Source organism: Lolium rigidum, chromosome 7, assembly GCF_022539505.1.
Source record: "Lolium rigidum isolate FL_2022 chromosome 7, APGP_CSIRO_Lrig_0.1, whole genome shotgun sequence".
NCBI lineage: Eukaryota > Viridiplantae > Streptophyta > Magnoliopsida > Poales > Poaceae > Lolium > Lolium rigidum.
The window spans coordinates 7,679,802-7,697,531 of NC_061514.1; the positions used below are offsets into that span (position 1 = coordinate 7,679,802).

Below are 17,730 nucleotides of genomic sequence, written 5' to 3' on the forward strand. Positions count from 1 at the left end.
ATCATCTCTCTTCTCCGCCATGCCACACTCGATTGGACCATCACATATGTACATGTTGACGCGCCGTTCTGATCTCGGCCGCACAATCCTCCTTTGACCACGTAGCCTAGCCAGGGGCGGAACTAGAGAAAAAAATAGCATGGTGCACAACAACATCAAGTATTCAAGTTAGGGTGAAATGGGACTTTTGTATGCTTGTTTAAATGTTGGTCCATGGTGCACTGCTACTGAGTTTACGTGGTGCACATAGCATAATCTAGAGGCAACAACTCATAAAAAAATTCTAACTCTAATACATGTGCACCGGGCAAGGCCTATGTAGCTCCACCCCTGTCTTCGGCACGTCACACACGACCACCAAACTACCCGGCACCCGTGCGTTGATTTGCTTCCTTCCTCCAATGAGATACGACACAACAAAGTGACATGAGTACATATACTGTCCATCTAGTGCCCGACTAAGCTAGGCCGCCAGCCACCTGCCCGTGGCAAAATCAAGCGTGAGTCACCTCTAGCCCTCTGCCGTTGTGAATGGGTGCAACACCTAGGTGCCATTACTGCAACAACACTAACAAGCACATGCCTTGTTTTATTTTCTATGTGATCCCAACCTGAGATATTGAGCATCATTATCATTGCCAGAACATAACCACAGAAACAGAAGCAGCATCAGGTACAAAAGGGAACAAGTTTTGGTGGAGGACTAGAGGTTAGCACCCAACTTGTTGGGCCAACTTACAAGATGTCGACTCAGCACGGGCCTAGGCCTGCCAAGTTAGGTCTCCAAACGAGGAAACTCCAAATAGGCTACGAAAACATGCTTGCTCCATCATCTTTTTGCCCTCGGCATTAGTCTGCGATGATGTAGCCCTTGGTGGATGCCAAGATTCGGAATGAATATAGTTTGACATTGGTATTTAACTTGGCGTGAAAATTTTATGAACGCAATACCTAACACAAAATTACAGGTCCTTTTTAGCATGAGGGTCGCAAAAATATACTTGTAAAATCTGGAATAACGTCGGGAGTCAAAACTAAGTTGTGGTACAAACTGAAAATGTGGTAATGATGCAGTGTATGTTATCCGAACATGAAAATCATAGCTCAGAAATATTTGTATCGGAGTTCCTGCTATAATATCTTGAGTTTTCTGTTTTCAAAAAAAAATATCTGGAGTTTTCTAGGGGGGTGGTGCGCACTAGATCGAGCACTAGAGCATGTGAACCTGCAAAATTTAGTTCGGAAATGTGTATATCGGACTATAATTCTAGAGCTTTTCATGGATACAGTGTGTACTCCAACATGTGAACCTGCAAAAAAATGGATTCAGAGATACGTCTATCCTTGTGACCTGTACAATACAGCAGAAGTGTCTTGCAATATGCATGGCTAGGCATGTGCAGATAATTAGTTGTAGGCTTGCAGCTGATTGGCAACTAATTTCCATAAATAAAGGTGTCACCCCTATTGCAGCGACATGGCTAATTTTTTGCGTTGTGAACTTCCTCTTGGCACTTCTTATATAACATTTTGATGCACCTTTTAGTGTGTATTCTCGAGGAAAAAAATCAAAATCAAGTTGCAAGAAATAGCAAAAGATCAGCTAGCTAGCTAGGCATGTGCATATCAGTTGCAACCGATCGATCTAGCTTGTGGTACTATATACACACATGTGAACTAACTGCCATAGTCCATGCAACCGGCAACCACCATTGCCGAAGCTAGGTAAGCAATAAGCATGCTTATCTGAGTTAATCCCCACGAGATACATAAACTAACGTTTCCCAGGATATGGTCGCGACCTGCGCGGCATGAACGCCGACGGTTGATTTGCTTCGTACCGGCGATATATCAGATCCTCTAATCCTCCGCGTAATCGCGATCGCTACAGGATCAGATTAGGCGCGATCGACGACCAATTCCATTAAACCCGTGACGTGCCCGACGGCCATTGGTTCAGGGGCAGCACACTTGCACCAGCATGATCACGATGAACTGTACCGTATCTCTCCTATGGCTCACTTTTTCGCCATTACTACTCAGGAAGTCAGTACTGAAGCTCCATTAATTTTCATCCATAGGAAACGTGACACAAATTTAGATATCGAGATAATACTCGTACTGATGATGTATCATTGGTCCTGACCACAAACGTACATTAGTTAACGAAAGATGCAGGCAAAAAATACACAGAGAAAAAGATAGCCATCAGATACTGATCGGCAGAGAGAAGCTACAGTAGGTGGAGTGTAGCTCTCCATGTATCATCAGCAAGCAAGCCGAGCCGGCTATGCATTCCAACTGCCGCCTCGGTCCCAATCACCAAAAGAATATACATATGATAGCCGATCGGTCGCAATGATGGATCGCAGAGAATACTAGCAGTGAAGAATAATTCTCGATTAAAGAGATCATTGCAGCATTAGAATAGAGGCCACAACGATAAGATTCCTGCAGCGCCACTTCTTTTAAACCGGGCGCCAGTGTCTGACAGACAGTTCATACCCATGTATACTTCTATTCCTATCCGCTCATTCTCGCCGAAGCCGGAGCTATATATACTGACAGCACGAGCCATACCAAGCATTCCGTCAAAACACAACACCTAGAGCCTTTCAGCACTGCTGCTATATCCTGCGTCTGCTTATAGAAAGCTTGCGGATCTCTAGACATGGAGAACACAACATCACCACACTCTTCATGCGTCAGCCCGGCAGCAACCATGTCTGCCGGCGAGAGCAGCTGGGCGATGCACTTTGCCGACTTCCTGGCGTCATCGAACAACAGACAGGAGATGGATCATCAAGGGGGTGGAGCCTCTGAGAGTAGCTTCTCCTCTGGCTTCTCTTCCTCCTTTGATTCCTTGGGCGACGACAACGACGACTCCTTCATCACGTCAGACTTGATGGATGAAGATGACGAAGATGATTCTTTGCAGGACACTGCTTGCTCTTCCGCAGCTGGCCCTAAGGTTGGTAATCAAAAACTTCCTCTAGTCAGCTATAGCTTGTTGAAATAACAGTAATATTTAGCATTTCTTCTAGGTCTAACATGATTATGACTTTTCTTGTACAGGTAACCAGCATGCATGATATGTGGATGAAGTCAATTCTAACGATGGATGCAAAAACGATGGACACAACCCAGCTGGTATGTTTGTGAACATTTAGCTATCATATATTTCTCTCTTCAGATGTTAATTACGTGTGTCTCTTACAACAGCTTGTTCTTGAAATATTGCAGGCCAAGTACTTCCTTGATGCAGGTTCGAGGCAGCAGGCAACTGCAGGTGTGGCTCAAGAAGTGATCAGTGGTGGAAATAACAATGATAAACAGCTGTACGAGTGTAGTGATCTGAGGAAGAAAGGCCTTTGTTTGGTCCCTCTCTCCATGTTGATAGATTACCTAGGATGATTACTGTTCATGTACTGCAAGAACTCTGGTTCAGTTATATATAATAGTTCATACATCACTCTCTTGTGTGACTGTGTCAGCTAAGAACACTAATTCCATCATGCCATCGAGCTGTCCAATCATACCATTAACTTATGAAAACAGGTATTCAACTATCGAGAAATAATAAACAAGCAGTAAGAAATATTCAAGTGGATGACAGTGAGGCGAACTTTGTATATATGTAGCGTCAGTACTTTGTCTGTATACCAAAACATATTGAAGCTCAAGTTGAGATAAACCTTCGGTGCAATTTCGCCAGCCATATGCAAGTTCAAAATGGCGAATGTATATGTAGATTACCTCGGCAGGAATACTATTTAACGTGAATATATATGTAGCTTACCTCTGCAGAAAGCTTTGTCAAATTTCTACGCTGTGAACATTCTGCTGAAATGTTGGCACTTACCTTGGAATTAGTTGAAATTCCGTAGTGTGAGTGCCAGTGAGGCCAACTTTGTATATATATATATACCTTCAGTACTTTGTATGTATATTTTTTTTATTAAAGCTAAAGTTGATTTTAACATTCATTGCAGTTTATCAGTGATGTGTAAGTTAAAAGACAACAATGCACCTCAATAAGAGAAAGCTTTGTCAATTTTATATGTTGTGAACGTTCTGCTGAACTGCAGGCACTAGCCTAGGAATCAGTTGAAAATATCAGGTTACTACTAGCGTGAAATGAAATATGCAATCTACGTAATTCTCTCAAGCTTTCATCTAATAATCACTAATCTGCTGGCTCCTGAGCTTGCAATCTGAGATTGCTAATCACATGGTCAATATATTCCATTAATCTATGCACACGTCAGTGATGTGGTCACTAAGGTGAACTGTACAAGCAAGCTGTAATACTCAATGAAAACCAGAACCTCATCTTTCTTTAATCACTACTCACTAGAAAGTACCAAACGCCTGCATAATCAATCAGAATATGCAGAAGTGGGTATCTCTGACCTTCTAAAAATATCGAAACTTACCAAATCAAACCAGTTCTTTAGTCTGATGGGAATAAGTTCAGTTCAGTAGTATATTTGCATGATACGGTCTTACGGAGGTTGCAGCTAGCAACATACTGCTCCAACAGCATAAGAAATTCCCATGTGCCGTCAGAAGCAGGCAGTTAGCATCCGGTGGACCTTCAGTACTAGACAATCCTAAGCACATTCCTTGGATTCCTCCTAATAAGTACACGGAATTAGCATTTTAAAGGACAGCAGTGTCCTAGGAATGTGATACCCATTCATCTAGTTATGGCTGGAAAAGTCACATTTATGTTGTTTAGTAATTCATGACATTTCGTCTGTTCCATGATACAGCTTTTGCGCTCCCAGGAAAGTCTCTTTGCAGAACGTACGGTGTATAAGTCTTAAACAATTACCACTTGGCAGGCCTGACTGTTATCCTTAATCCATCTTTAATATGCTGAAGTTTTCGATGACAACCTGGATATTGCAGACTGTAAAATGAGAATTTGTTGGAAAGTTCATATACGACAATGGATAGCTTTTCAGACATCCATGAAAAGGACTGGCTGGAAAGTGTCTTTTTCTCTATAAAAAGGCTCAACAGTCTGAATCTGGTGACACATTTAAGATATCGATAAGATGGGCAAAAAAGACAAAAGAAGATCCTTCTTTTTTCCACAGTATTCAGAAAGAATTTTAAGGCTGAAAACATCTAGCCAAGAACAACTAGAAGTTTGGTGCCACATCATTATCAGGAAAAGTTGGTTTTGGAGAGCACATATCAGAATGAGATATCAAACGCCAAGTGAGTACCGTTTACGGCAATTTGACATTGGGCAATTGGGGTATATACTGAAGTAAGAGCCTGAAAGAAGACCTATACACTGACAGTGCCGACCTGACATTTCAATGTCAAACTCCAACTGACCATTCATCAACAGCGAAAGCCGCACCTAAACCCCCATTGCTGTTAGTTAAAACGACAACAGGCCTAACTAATAGTCCAGAGGAACATCGGTTATACCAGAGGCCAAACAATGAACAGGACGGATTCAGCGAACACATGGCATCATCATCGCAGCAAGCAGAGCATCAGCATCAGCATCGGCATCAGCTGCGACAAGGAATGCATCACCGGCCCTGAAAGAGACAAGGAACTTACAGTAGGTTGGAACTGCAATTCAGGCATAGCTAATATAGAACAGCCCACCAACAGATGGAATCTTCTGCTTCGTTTGAAAGAATCTAAAATTTATCCCCACTTGCGCAACTTGGTCTCTCCAAAATGCCGGAGACTGGCTGGCGCCGGCGCGCATACGACGCCACTACTGGCAACACGAGCAACCCTACTTCCGGCAGTCGCGAAATTCGCCGAGGGTTTGGGATCGGTTGGGTACTACAAATTATCCAAAACGCAACTTGCAATAGTCTTTCCAAATTTCTAGGTACGGCGGCAATCTTCTAGTCCCACCACTGAGCTGAGTCCACGAGTAATTCGACAAGTTGGTCGCCTATTTACATTTTACAGGTTGGTAAGTCTGACGAGACTTTGTACAGTACAGGCCCTAGAAGACTACGGGGGCAGGCGAAGAACGGAACTGGAGAAGAGGGAAGGACAGCTCCGAGATGGAATCTACTTACGTAGATACGTGGAACAAGTTCGCCGGCGACGGGGCGGAGATCCTCGGCGGGCGGCCGCCGACGGTGGCGCCGTTGCCTCGTCGCCGCTCCGCGGCCGGAACAGAAGAGCGAGACGAACTGAAAGGGGCCGCGTTTTGTTCGTCTCGCCCAACGAAACAAAACCTTCGTCTATTCGCCGCTCGGCGCGGGAGCGATTCGCTCCCGTCTGAAGCGGTCCTGTAGGTGGGCCGGCCCATAAACGGTGGCTGTAGTTGATTTTGGTCAGTTTTGCGGTTTTTCTTCAGGGTTTTTTCTCGTCTATCAGGGTTTTCCGGTCATTTTTTATGAACTTTTTTAAAATAAAAAATCTTCAAAATTTTGGATTTTGCATATATAAAAGTTTTTCAGTTTTCAACATGTTTTTAATCTGAATGTTCTTCTAATCCAAATGTTTTTAAAGGTTGGACTTTTTTAGATTTGAATATTTTTCAAACTTAAACAATTTTAAAATTATAAACCGAAAGGAAGAGAAATAGTACCTTTTATTCGACCGCATTTGGAGCGGCTTAGGAGAAAGGCCTAATAGCGGGGAATAGAGGCTCCCAAGAAATAGGATGATACTCCTACATCCTATATGCCGCATACCCCCTTCGGCATTTGGGTCTGGCCCAACTCCGTCACGCCGCGGCATTTTTTCTAGGTTTTTTCAGTTTCTAGTCCATTCATGTGGTTGGTTTTCTAATATGTTTTTTTGTTTGGTTTTCTATTTTTTTTGTATGGTTTCTGTTTTTTGCCGATTTTCTTTTTCCTGTCATAGTGCGGCCGGGGTGGTGGCACCTAAAACACCACTAGAACCTTTCTTGCCTAAATGCTCTAAGTCATGTGATGTTCCGTTGCTCAGTCAATCCAAAATTAACATATTAATATGGTGATAAATCTTAAGAAGTTCTTGTCCTTCATTGTAGAGGCTCTAGCTCAACAATCTATCATGAATTCCTTCATAAAGTAGTTGCACCACATGGATACAATTATCTATCTCTATCCCTCTAGACACGTCAAAACCTCGGCTTCCTCTGCACTTCATACTTGGTCAAACTTTATGTTGTTTGATTTTTAGTAAACTTTGTATGTACTACATTTTTTTACATAGAGTGAGTACGGATGTGAGGATCAAAATAAATCAAACAATAATATACTAAAAGAACATCAATTGTATGACATTCAGATGTCGAGGCATGCCGATATGCATATGAACTGAATATTGCCATAAAAATTCAAAGTACATTAGAATAATAGTTTTATCATGGAAGTTACTTTGCACTGTACATATATTTTCGCATTAGATGTGAGGAACCCACCATCTTCCTAGTCCGAATCATGTACTTGGATTTTGAAAGGACATCTAAGAGGAGCAAGATATTGCTTCCGGTTATCCAAGAGTGGTTTTTCCCTTTCAAATAAGGCGGAAAAATACACTATAGCATTTAAGGTTATGATAATTTCTATTCTTTTAGTAGAACATGGTTTTCCCTCATTTTTGCCCCTTCTAAATAGGACAACCCAAAACTTTTGATGTACAACCCCAAAACAATGAATATGTCTCCAATGCAGATTTAACATATAGATTGCATTCGCCGAAAGCTTTGAGAAGAACTACAGACTTTTTCATCTCGATAGAACACTTGCGCAAGAAGGAGATGTAAGATTTGCTAATATATAGAAAATAAAAAATTATTTTAGTTTGGGTTTAGCTTGCAGTACTATCTTTTTTTGTTTGAGGATTGCTGCTAGTTTAGTGTTATGATTTATTCTTTTAGTATGGGGTGTCATCTAAGCATGAAAAAACTGAACCCGGAATGAACTTAAGTATTTATAATTTATAATGAACTTTAATACTTTTTAAATTATTCTCTGCATGCTACAATATTACTACGAATAATTTTTAGTTACTTATTTGGCATAGTTAACCACATAAATATTAGTTGTAGTGCTCTTTGTTATACATCAGTTATGTATATCTTCAAATACTGTAAAAGTTAAGTTGTGCTAAACTTAAACAATACTTTTGAATTTTGTGTGGTAATTGCATAAACTGTATTGTGTATATATACATATTTGTGATAAGTATCTATGTACGACCTAGCAAACATCTTATTATTTGGTTGTATGTTTCTTGTGCATAATTAGCACAATATATATTTTTAAAATTGTAGAGTATAACGTGAACTATTGATATGGTTCTTTTTTAATTTCTTCATATACCCCAAGGGAGTACATTTATAAATTATGTAGTTTTGGAACAATCATCTGCATCTCATTCACAGGCACTCCCAACTAGTACGTTAATGGATTATCCACTTCCGGAACTATTAACTGCATGTGTGCGTCCCAATTACCTCGACCCCAAACAAAAATGTCTGCAGATTTCTACCTTTTGATGGTTCCCGGTTGACCGAGAATTAGAGTTGTTGACTCTAAAATCATTAAATTTATGTCGTGATTCATAGGTGGGTGTAAGTTGTAACTGGTATTTTTCCAATTGTTGGTGAAGAAAAAGTGATTCACCCAAAATATTTACTCGATACTAAAATTTGTTCACGTGATGCAAAAAGATGTTCGTGTACCACAAATCGTATGATGACGCCATGAAACCAAGAATTACGCTAATCTTTTTATCCAACCAAGCTCTAGTTGCATCCATACAAATTATGCAAACGCTTAGAATTAGGATGGTTATCTGTCAAGGACTAGGACTAGTTGCACTCTTAAGCATATGGTTTGTCGAGCGGATTTTGCCGTATGCCGAGCGGGCCTGCCCAAAACCAATACGTTATCGACTTTTGCAACAGTTAACTGCATCTCACTCACAGGCATCCCAAATCAGTCACTTACAAATGGTATACAAATTTGTTCCGAAGTTAAGATGTGAATCAACTCAGTTAGGTCGACGCCACTCGGCGAGATCAGTTGAGCACACAGCACACTCAGAGTCTTCCCTGTACAATGAAATCAGGATCTCCATCTGGGTCACTGCATCGCGTGTCGCTCGTGCCAACGGTGTCGGCTGCCGAAGCTGACACTGACGACTCATTTTGCATCGACGAAGTTGCTAGAGAGCTGGTCGCCGTTCTCTTCCTCCCGCGCCTCGTCTTCTTCGGTGGCCGTGGCACGTCAGGGACGCACGTCAGAGCTGCTGCGGCGTCTTGTTGTCCGGTGATCTCTGAAGCCATGTCGACAGGAGATACGTCTCGGGGCTCGAAATCTGTCCAGAATCACACCGTAGTTTCATTATATGCGTGCTCGTCAGTGGCAAGGACACACAGCAGGAATTCAACATCACACACGTATGTTTGACTAACCTCTGCATACATGAACCAAAAAAAGGCCCTAAAGATGGTAAAACCCGAAGAATGCAGCCACTGTTGCATTTTCTTCTGCATTTCAAATGCATTTTTACATGTTGCTAGCATGCTCAAACATGAATGTAAGAGTTAATTAAGTTCGGTTTTCTTAGAATTAATTTTCGTTCAGAGCTCAGAAGCATGAATTTTAATTGTCTATAAACACGTGATCTGCAACTCGATCCCCTAAAGAAAATTAAAGAAAGTACGTGCCCTCTGCAAATCGGGATACCAGATCAAAGATCCAACAGAAAACTCCTCAACGTGGCGTCGTGGCAGGATAAACAAACAGACCAGACTGCCATTTTTGCCTGCCCATCCGTACACTGCCAACTCAGGCGACGAATTCAGAATCTCGCATACCACACCAAATCGATACGTGTTCTAGCCTCGAGGTCTGAGCAACCGTACCTTGTGAAGCCCAGGAGGTCCCTGCGGACGGCGCCAAGTTGCCGAGAGACCCAAAATCAGACGATCCTCCGATGGAGTTCATCTACGACGAAAACGCATTCCGGTGCATCATGATCAGCAATACACGTGTGTTTTCCACGGAAATATATTCGAGTATCGTTGGTGCATCAGGGGAGAGAAACCAGAATTTGTAGTACTGAATTGAGCAGGGTTCGTACGTGCACTTACCCAGCTTGCAGGAGCATTTCCAGTCAGCGACCCCGTGGAGGTGTTCCAGCCAATGTGCGCGACGTGCTTCACGTCCGTCGGGCAGCCGATCTCCATCTCCTGCTCCTTCGCCGCTTCATGCAGGAACGAAATCACGCGAGCGACATGGAAATTGTCAAAAGATTGATTCACAGAGAAACAATGAATTCAGTCTCAGTTGTCTGTCCCTGTTCTTGCTCTGCATGATCAAATTCAAAGACCCAGATACGAGTACACATCACTGGATCCACTTACCGAAGATGTGAGAGATGATCTTGAAGCTCTTGAAGATCCCTTTCATCTTGTAGGAGGATGCCATTGGATCCCAGCTTTGGAGGCAGGCAAGCCTTTTGGAACCACAAGAATGCAGAAAGGAGAAGCTGCAAGGAAGACGAGCGATGACAGAGATGTACCAACAGGATATACTGTGATCTCGTCTCGTGCGGAATGAATGGAACATTCAGGCGTGTAATGACGGATTGGTGAAATGTGTCTAAAGGGCGCGTTGATGTGAGCACATCATAGGGTGGGTTGTTGCCGATGTTGATGCTCTGCCTTTGTTCTTAGTCGTAGTTCTTACTGAAGCATTTGGAGTAACCTGCAATTCCTGTCCTGTCACCGCACATCCCTTTCGATCTTTGGTATGTTTGTCTAGCTTAGAGCCATGCAGAAGCTAGGATGCTTTTTGGCATGTGTTTGTGTGCATTGAGACTATTTTCTGGAACACAAGGGTAACCAGGGTGATGTGAGAAAGAGAGCTTCTTTTCACCTAACGGCGTTGTATCTTATTGACAACTCAACCAGAATAAAACAGTGTAATAGTTAGGCGATTTTTTTGTTCCTGAAAATTACCCAGACGCTTCGTGTAGGTTTTAAAAGAAGGGACTTGAGAAACTAGCTGGCACCAAAACATTTTTGTGCTGCTCTTTTTAGTAAGAAAATCAAGTTACTTGCCGTGGATGTCACTTGGAAAAAGTATGGAGGATATATATAAGCTAAACTATTTAAATTTCCAATGGTTATGTCAAATGGCTATGGATGTATGGTGGATAAAATGTGTAAGCATTTATAAGATGCTAAATTATCCAAATTGTGTTGTACTAATAATTTGAATGCAAAGATAAACAGAAATTAAGATACAATATTATGTTTATAATGCAATCTTCTGTAGGCACTCAGTCAAATAACATGTAACTTATTGGTTGCTTTCGAGGCAAAACATGTTACTACGTTTCAACTTCTTCTCTCATATTATTTAGTGAAGGAAAAAGATCGAACGTTTGAGCTTTGCGACATAATTCGGGTCATGTTGCCTAGACGTACTGTATATCCGAACACAACAACGTGGGTCATGCTATATTTCAAAACCGATAAAACTGGAACACAACACCTAACTACGAAAATACCAAATCAATCAATTGAAGTCCCTAACCGGGTTGGAATTAATCAATTAAAGGCCCTAACCGGGTTGGTTGTCTAAAATTACATGTTTCACTTGTTTATACTAAATATTTTTATTTTTAAAAAATAATCGATATATGTTCTTCATTAGTGCATATTCTTATGTACAAAATTAACCACATAGTAGTTTTACTCGTTACAAGGATGAAATATTTTTTTGTTCTGCAATAATAATTGGTTCTTATTGTAACTATGTATATTAATGTATATATGTTGTATTTGTTTTATTTGCGCCGTAATGATATATATTCAGTAGTTAACTAAACCACTACATGTCAGAAAAAGAAGTCAAGCATGCGTTCACATAATAATTGGTTCCACTTTGATTACATATTGTGTGTATGTATACAATTTTAATTTTGGCTATAATTATCTTGAAAGAGATTTCTAGAGTTTATGTCTATCTTAGATTTAAGTAAATATAATACTAAGCATATACATTAGATATTTACGCATGATTTGTCTTCAAATCATTAGTCTTGCTTTTTTGTTTATGAGAAATTGTGTTGAGCTGGATCCGTCATTGTTTGTCGGAGTACGTAGTGTGAGATTAGCTAGGCAGGACCGCATGAGGATGATCAAGCCAGTAGCTACGTATGGGCGTTTGACCTGTCTAATATAGCATTCGATTCTTAAAAAAAAGGAGAAGGATGGTGATTCGAGTATTCAACCGGGCGATCTAAGAGGGTGCAATTTGTTTAGGAATGAAATGAGTGAGAGAATCAAGTGTCTGTATTGATCAAGGAATTGAGTGTGAATAGATAGGTTGGTTACAATGTTTGTGCCTGTTGGAGTAGACAAGATGTCTCTTGAGGAGAAACAACGACTAGACAAAACAGTCCAAGTGCTTGAGGAGAAACAACGGCTAGACAAAACAGTCCAAGTGCTAATGGTTAGCGTAATAAGAAAGCTACTTAGACTAGATGTAACACTAACTATTCTTAGCAAAATTGAGATGTTAAAAGAGAAAATCTATGAAAAATCTATGAAAAGGCGTCGCACAATACTACTACTCATGTGGTGTTGTGTTACTTTTTCTTTATAATACTGATGTCATGCATGTATGATATATCATCTCACACCTAATGAGAACATCATTGCATTAGTTGCTAATTTCAAAAATTTAAAATGATTTATCTCCTAAACAATTAATTTGATTAGTGATCCGTTTTCACAGTTGAGTTCGTCTTGACGAGGGCTTTAAAACTAGATCCAATCTTGTTACGTTTTAAGTTTTTTTTTCTCGTCATATTAGTTGCCAGATTACATTATCAGAGTTGCCAGATTAGCATCGAGTAGCTACCATGCATAGCTATAGATGTTGTATTACATATTCTTATACATCAAATGATTTACACAAGATATAATTCAACAAAAAAAAGTATCATGCATATTACATCAATGTAGAATGGCCTACATTAAACTAACAAACATGTTATTTTAATACGATAACTAAATAGGGAATAACCTAACACGTGTGTCAACTAGTGAAACCTATGTCGTGCATGAAAAATATGTGACAAAAATCTAGAATATAGCGACAAAGAAGTTTATTTTCTAATCCGGCAACTAAGTAATTATAATCTAACAAATATGTAATATTAATCTGGCTGTTGTGGATGGAAAAAAGTTGTCAAAATATATCGACATGGGGTTTACTTTCGAAGATCTCGTCGTCAACCGGATCAACCGTTTGGGAGATAAAACATTTTAAAATTCGAAAATCAAAAAAACTTGGATGACGTGATCGTGCATGCATCTAAGACTGGTCATAGTGGTAAGTATCATGCATATGATACTTGTGTATGATACTATCTCTATAGTGGTTAGTATCATGAAGTAGTATCATAGTCATGTTATATTTATTGCTTTTTAGAATCTCTATGCAATTTTATCATAGTCATGTTATATTTATTGCTTTTTAGAATCTCAATGGATAGCTCTCCTCCTTGGGGAAGCGCAGCGCGTTCTCCTTCTTGGTGAACCCCAGCTTCTTCAGCAGGTTCATATCCTGGTTGGAGATCTTGGATCTCTCCCACTCCAGATCTTCGGCGGCCATCTTGGATTCCGGAGTGCTGTGCCTGGTCAGACGCGCACGAGGTGGCATCAATGAGCGTGGAGGAGAAAGATGCGAGCGTGGTTGAGCGCTTGAAGCAATGGGAGCAGTAGAGGATTTTTTGCAGAGGAGAAGCAGAGGTGCGGTGCGAGCGAAAGTATTGACGGAGGAAGACGATGACCTTAAATAGAGGTGCGGTGAATCGACGCACCGTTGGATGAAGAGATTGCGGGATAGATGGTGTACACGTAGACAAGGGGTAAAAAGTAATTTCATATAGATGAGAAAGAACAAGAGCTACAGTGCGTGCGCCAGGAAAAGTGGAGGACGTGTGTCCCCCACTTGCACGACGTGTCAACTTGATGGACGATGCGGGCCCGCACGGCAGAGAGCGAGCAGTTCTCGCGTTTTCCCGATACGACGGTCGTGGCTATCGTCAGCAATGATGTCACCTTGGCAAGAGAAAAATTCGGCTAAAGCAGCTTCATAAGAATGGCGACGACGAGAAGATTGATTGATTATTTCGGGAGCCTTTGGTCAAATACAAGTTTTTAATCAAATGCTCGGGGGCTACTTTGGAACAATGAAAAACTCGAGAATGACAAAATAGGAATGACGAGAGCCTATGATCAAATACAAGCATTTGCTCATAGCCTCGGGGGCTACTCCCATCGGGAGCGCTGTTCACGCACCCGACAGATATGAAAACTGCGACAAGGAAGGAAAAAATATAGCAAGCGTAAGGCGTTGAGCCTACACCCAAGCATAACTCCTTGGATGTAGCCTCGGGGGCTACTCCTATCGGGAACGCTGTTCGCGTGCCCGATGAAATTATAAAAAAAAAAGAAAAAAGGAAAAGTGAGCATATTTCGAGTTATATAAATAACTCTACATATACTCCCATCGGGAGAGCAATATAAGTCATCCGTTGACTCAATAAAATGTGCTATTCCAACAACCGAAAAAGCATTCGACAATATATTCTCAGAGCGCCAAAGTTGCGAACAATCTCTGAATGCCGTAAAACGTTGCGAAGGTAAGACCCCAGATCCATTTTGTGTGGCGTGGCGCCGTCTCTGACGTCGGTTTGCTACTTTTTTCCGTATCAACAGATACGAAGAAAAATCCTAACGGACGCGTTAGGTACCCGATAAAATATGACTGGGACTCGACAGAATGGTAAGACCTTAAGCGGCACTCGTCGAAGTTTACACCGGTATCCCGAGATCATGTCCGGGGATGTGATCTTGAAGTAGGTTTTTGCGGATTGCCACTAGAGCGAGTTAACTAGTACCCGATCCGTCGGATGAACTAGCCCCAACTACCATTATCCCCGTACAATATATAATTTCGCATCCAAAGATATGTGGTAAAGTTCGGGGCTATTGAACGAATATAAAGTTGGAGATTTTCCCTGACTCTGCGATTCAAGCAAAATCTCGGGGGCTACTGACATAGGCATCCCCAATGGGCCTGCCGAAGATGGTACCCGGGGTTTACTGAAAGCCCACGACCCGAGGGATAAGAAGAATCAGAAGCCCAAATTATTATTAAGAAAAGCTAGAGTTGTATTAGGAAGCAATATTTGTAATCTTGCGGGATAAGTTGGAAACCCGTATATTACGAATCCCTCGGCTCCGCCTCCTATATAAGGGGGAGTCGAGGGACAAAGAAAGCATCGGATCATTGTCTCACAAACCCTAGTTTTCATATCGTCTAGTACATTTCGGCTGAAACCTTCGAGATCTACTTGCCCTCTACTTCCAACTAAAACCGGCATTGATAAGTTAATCCCTTGTTAGTGCCGACGCCACTAAGTCTGAAGATCGGACTTGGGTTTTCACCCGAAAATTCCACACGGAGAGCAGACCTACAACCGTACCCTCAAAGTCTAAAGATCGGACTTGGATTTTCACCCGAAAACCCCACATGCGCCTCCGGACGGATACAAAACCATAGGTACGTGTCGCAGTGCGGAGCTTTCGCTCGGCAGCTCATCCATGGCACGCTCGGGTCGCCATAGCAACCCGATATCGCCTCGTTCCATCGCCCCGGCCAGGTCCGTGCGTGTATTGCACGACAAACAGTGTCAAACCCTCATCACAATTGATGGGTGTATTACTCGTTCTTTAGTAGTACAAAGATTGATGAAAAATAAATGTTCATAAAGTGCTTGATTATGATTAAATAAAGTTTAATAAATCACCAATCTGTCTCCTAGAAAATTTTCGAATTTGGAGTGAGCATACAGAGAACATCAAATATCCAAGGCGGTGATTGATATAAAAGTCTGCATTATTATTGATGTAGCAAAAGTACGACACCTTACACAATTAAGCTGACAATTGCAAGCCATTATGGCTAAATAAACTCACACGGAAGTAAAATCACCAAACAGCAAACCCGATCGCAAAGTAATCAAAGCGCACTCCTAATAAGTTCTAAACGAAAGCAGAGACTCGAAACTAAAGCAAACTTTTTGGACACAGATCGATCCTGACGACGCGCGCGCGCGACTAGAATCCGTGGACCTTGATGCAGTCCGTCTTGGCGAGCCCCGCCTTGGCGATGAAGGCGGCGACCTTCTTGCGGTGGTCGCCCTGCAGCTGGATGACGTTGCCGAGCTCCTTGTCCTCGACGACGGTGCCGTTGCAGCAGAGGTCCCGCTTGAGGTCCCGCAGCACCTTGGCGTAGTTGTAGCCCTTGCTGAGCCCCTGCACCGTGGTCAGCGTCTTCCTGCCATTGCGCTGCTGCACGCGGAGGTGCACGCGGCCGTCGTCCCCGGCCCCGGCGGCGCCGGCGCCCGCCTCGGCCGCCTCGTCGGCGAACGGGTCGAAGGAGGTCGGCGGCAGCGCGTCGTCGTCAAAGTCGGGGGTGCCGGACATGAACTCCGGATCGGATGGTGGCGCCTCCGCGAGGTACTTGTCCTTGCCCTTGGGCTTGGAGCTCTTCTTCGCCGGCGCGCGCTTGCTGGCGGCGGCGGCGCCCTTTTTGGTTACGGTTTTCTTGACGTCCTCCTCCTCGTCGGACGAGGAGGCGCCGCCCGCGGCCCAACGGTCGGATGCGAAGGGCGGCGGCGGCGACACCTTGGGCTCGAACTCCGGGGGCGCCACGTCGGCGGTGTTGGTGGGGAAAGCTGAAAGCGACGACACGGCGGCGGCGGGTGGGCTGGCTCCGGAGGCTCTGGTGCTCGAGATCGCTGGGGGATTCGCGTTCGTTGATTTCTGTATATGCTTCTGGGAGAGGCCGCGGGAAGTATTTATAGGTGGAAAATCGATCGAGCGGAGTTCGTGCCGAACACGGAGGCAGAGCCCGAGTCGGTAGGGTCGACGTACCAGGTCGTACGGAGGTAGGATCTCGCGATCGATCTCTGCCGTCCAATGGTATGTGTATGGTCTCAGATGGTGCCGATCGTGGCAGGTGCCAGAGGGACGAAACTTGGCTCCCACGGGTTCTCCTCTGCGATGGTTCGTTTCAGTTTCCAAGGAAGATTGGAGGCCAAGAAAGCTCCGTGCTGTATACAGACTCGTATCTGCGATTTTTTTAATAATACTTTTTTTTGAAAAAATTACAACTATTACTTGATTTCAAAATTTTATAAATCTAGAATTCTGTCGGCTGCCGACCAAGTTTGCTTTTTGGCGCTGATCGGCCACTCAAGCAGGTGAAAGCCAATGCAGTTGATGACGGCCGATCCGCGTCTGGTCGGCTGACTGAGTCCTAGATTCAAGAATTTTAAAATCACGTATCATTTGAAAAAAAAAATTCAATTTTTTTGTATTATTTTAAAAAATCGCCTTATATCTAGTCCAACTTTTTTTCCTTTAGCAAAAAAGTAGTACTCCTATCTCGTATATATATTCGGCTATAACTGTTCGTCCCGTCCTTAAAATGATTGATTTCCAAAAAAGAAACAATTGTTTCATAGATACGTGTACACAACAGATTACCAGTATACATATACTGAACTTCAACGTACATGAAAATTAGTCATCATCCATACAAGTGTACGATCGCCCAAGCTAAATTATGTTTACAGGGTACAGACTACGAATTCAAGAAAGAGTGATTGTGACAGGGGGAGCTTGCTTTAGCAGAATTGCACACAAGT

At 42.6% G+C, this 17,730-nt stretch overlaps 3 protein-coding genes across 3 annotated transcripts; 1 reads left to right on the top strand and 2 right to left on the bottom strand.

Moving 5' to 3' along the window:
* Positions 1–2,606: 2,606 nt before the first annotated feature.
* LOC124669154 (vascular-related unknown protein 1-like) lies at positions 2,607–3,460 on the top strand. The gene is made up of 3 exons (XM_047205832.1): positions 2,607–2,971; positions 3,076–3,150; positions 3,244–3,460. Exons 1-3 carry the CDS (start codon positions 2,672–2,674, stop codon positions 3,412–3,414), a joined length of 546 nt encoding a protein of 181 aa, XP_047061788.1. The 5' UTR covers positions 2,607–2,671; the 3' UTR covers positions 3,415–3,460.
* A 5,417-nt stretch (positions 3,461–8,877) lies between these two features.
* LOC124679206 (CRIB domain-containing protein RIC10-like) lies at positions 8,878–10,503 on the bottom strand. Its single transcript, XM_047215006.1, has 4 exons — positions 10,358–10,503; positions 10,085–10,197; positions 9,857–9,938; positions 8,878–9,306 (listed from the first exon to the last, which is right to left on the bottom strand). The coding sequence occupies exons 1-4, from the start codon at positions 10,419–10,421 to the stop codon at positions 9,029–9,031; spliced, it is 537 nt and encodes a 178-aa protein (XP_047070962.1). The 5' UTR covers positions 10,422–10,503; the 3' UTR covers positions 8,878–9,028.
* Positions 10,504–15,896: 5,393 nt separating this feature from the next.
* LOC124678390 (protein translation factor SUI1 homolog 1-like) lies at positions 15,897–16,583 on the bottom strand. The gene has a single exon (XM_047214291.1). It carries the CDS (start codon positions 16,502–16,504, stop codon positions 16,136–16,138), a length of 369 nt encoding a protein of 122 aa, XP_047070247.1. The 5' UTR covers positions 16,505–16,583; the 3' UTR covers positions 15,897–16,135.
* Positions 16,584–17,730: the final 1,147 nt, after the last annotated feature.

Coding starts and splice junctions, on each gene's coding strand:
- LOC124669154 (XM_047205832.1), top strand. CDS start 2,672: ATGGAGAACACAACATCACCACACTCTTCATGCGTCAGCCCGGCAGCA. Junction 2,972..3,075: donor CTTCCGCAGCTGGCCCTAAG/GTTGGTAATCAA, acceptor TTTCTTGTACAG/GTAACCAGCATGCATGATAT. Junction 3,151..3,243: donor CGATGGACACAACCCAGCTG/GTATGTTTGTGA, acceptor GAAATATTGCAG/GCCAAGTACTTCCTTGATGC.
- LOC124679206 (XM_047215006.1), bottom strand. CDS start 10,421: ATGGCATCCTCCTACAAGATGAAAGGGATCTTCAAGAGCTTCAAGATC. Junction 10,198..10,357: donor GATCATCTCTCACATCTTCG/GTAAGTGGATCC, acceptor TCCTGCATGAAG/CGGCGAAGGAGCAGGAGATG. Junction 9,307..9,856: donor GACCTCCTGGGCTTCACAAG/GTACGGTTGCTC, acceptor GATTCTGGACAG/ATTTCGAGCCCCGAGACGTA.
- LOC124678390 (XM_047214291.1), bottom strand. CDS start 16,504: ATGTCCGGCACCCCCGACTTTGACGACGACGCGCTGCCGCCGACCTCC.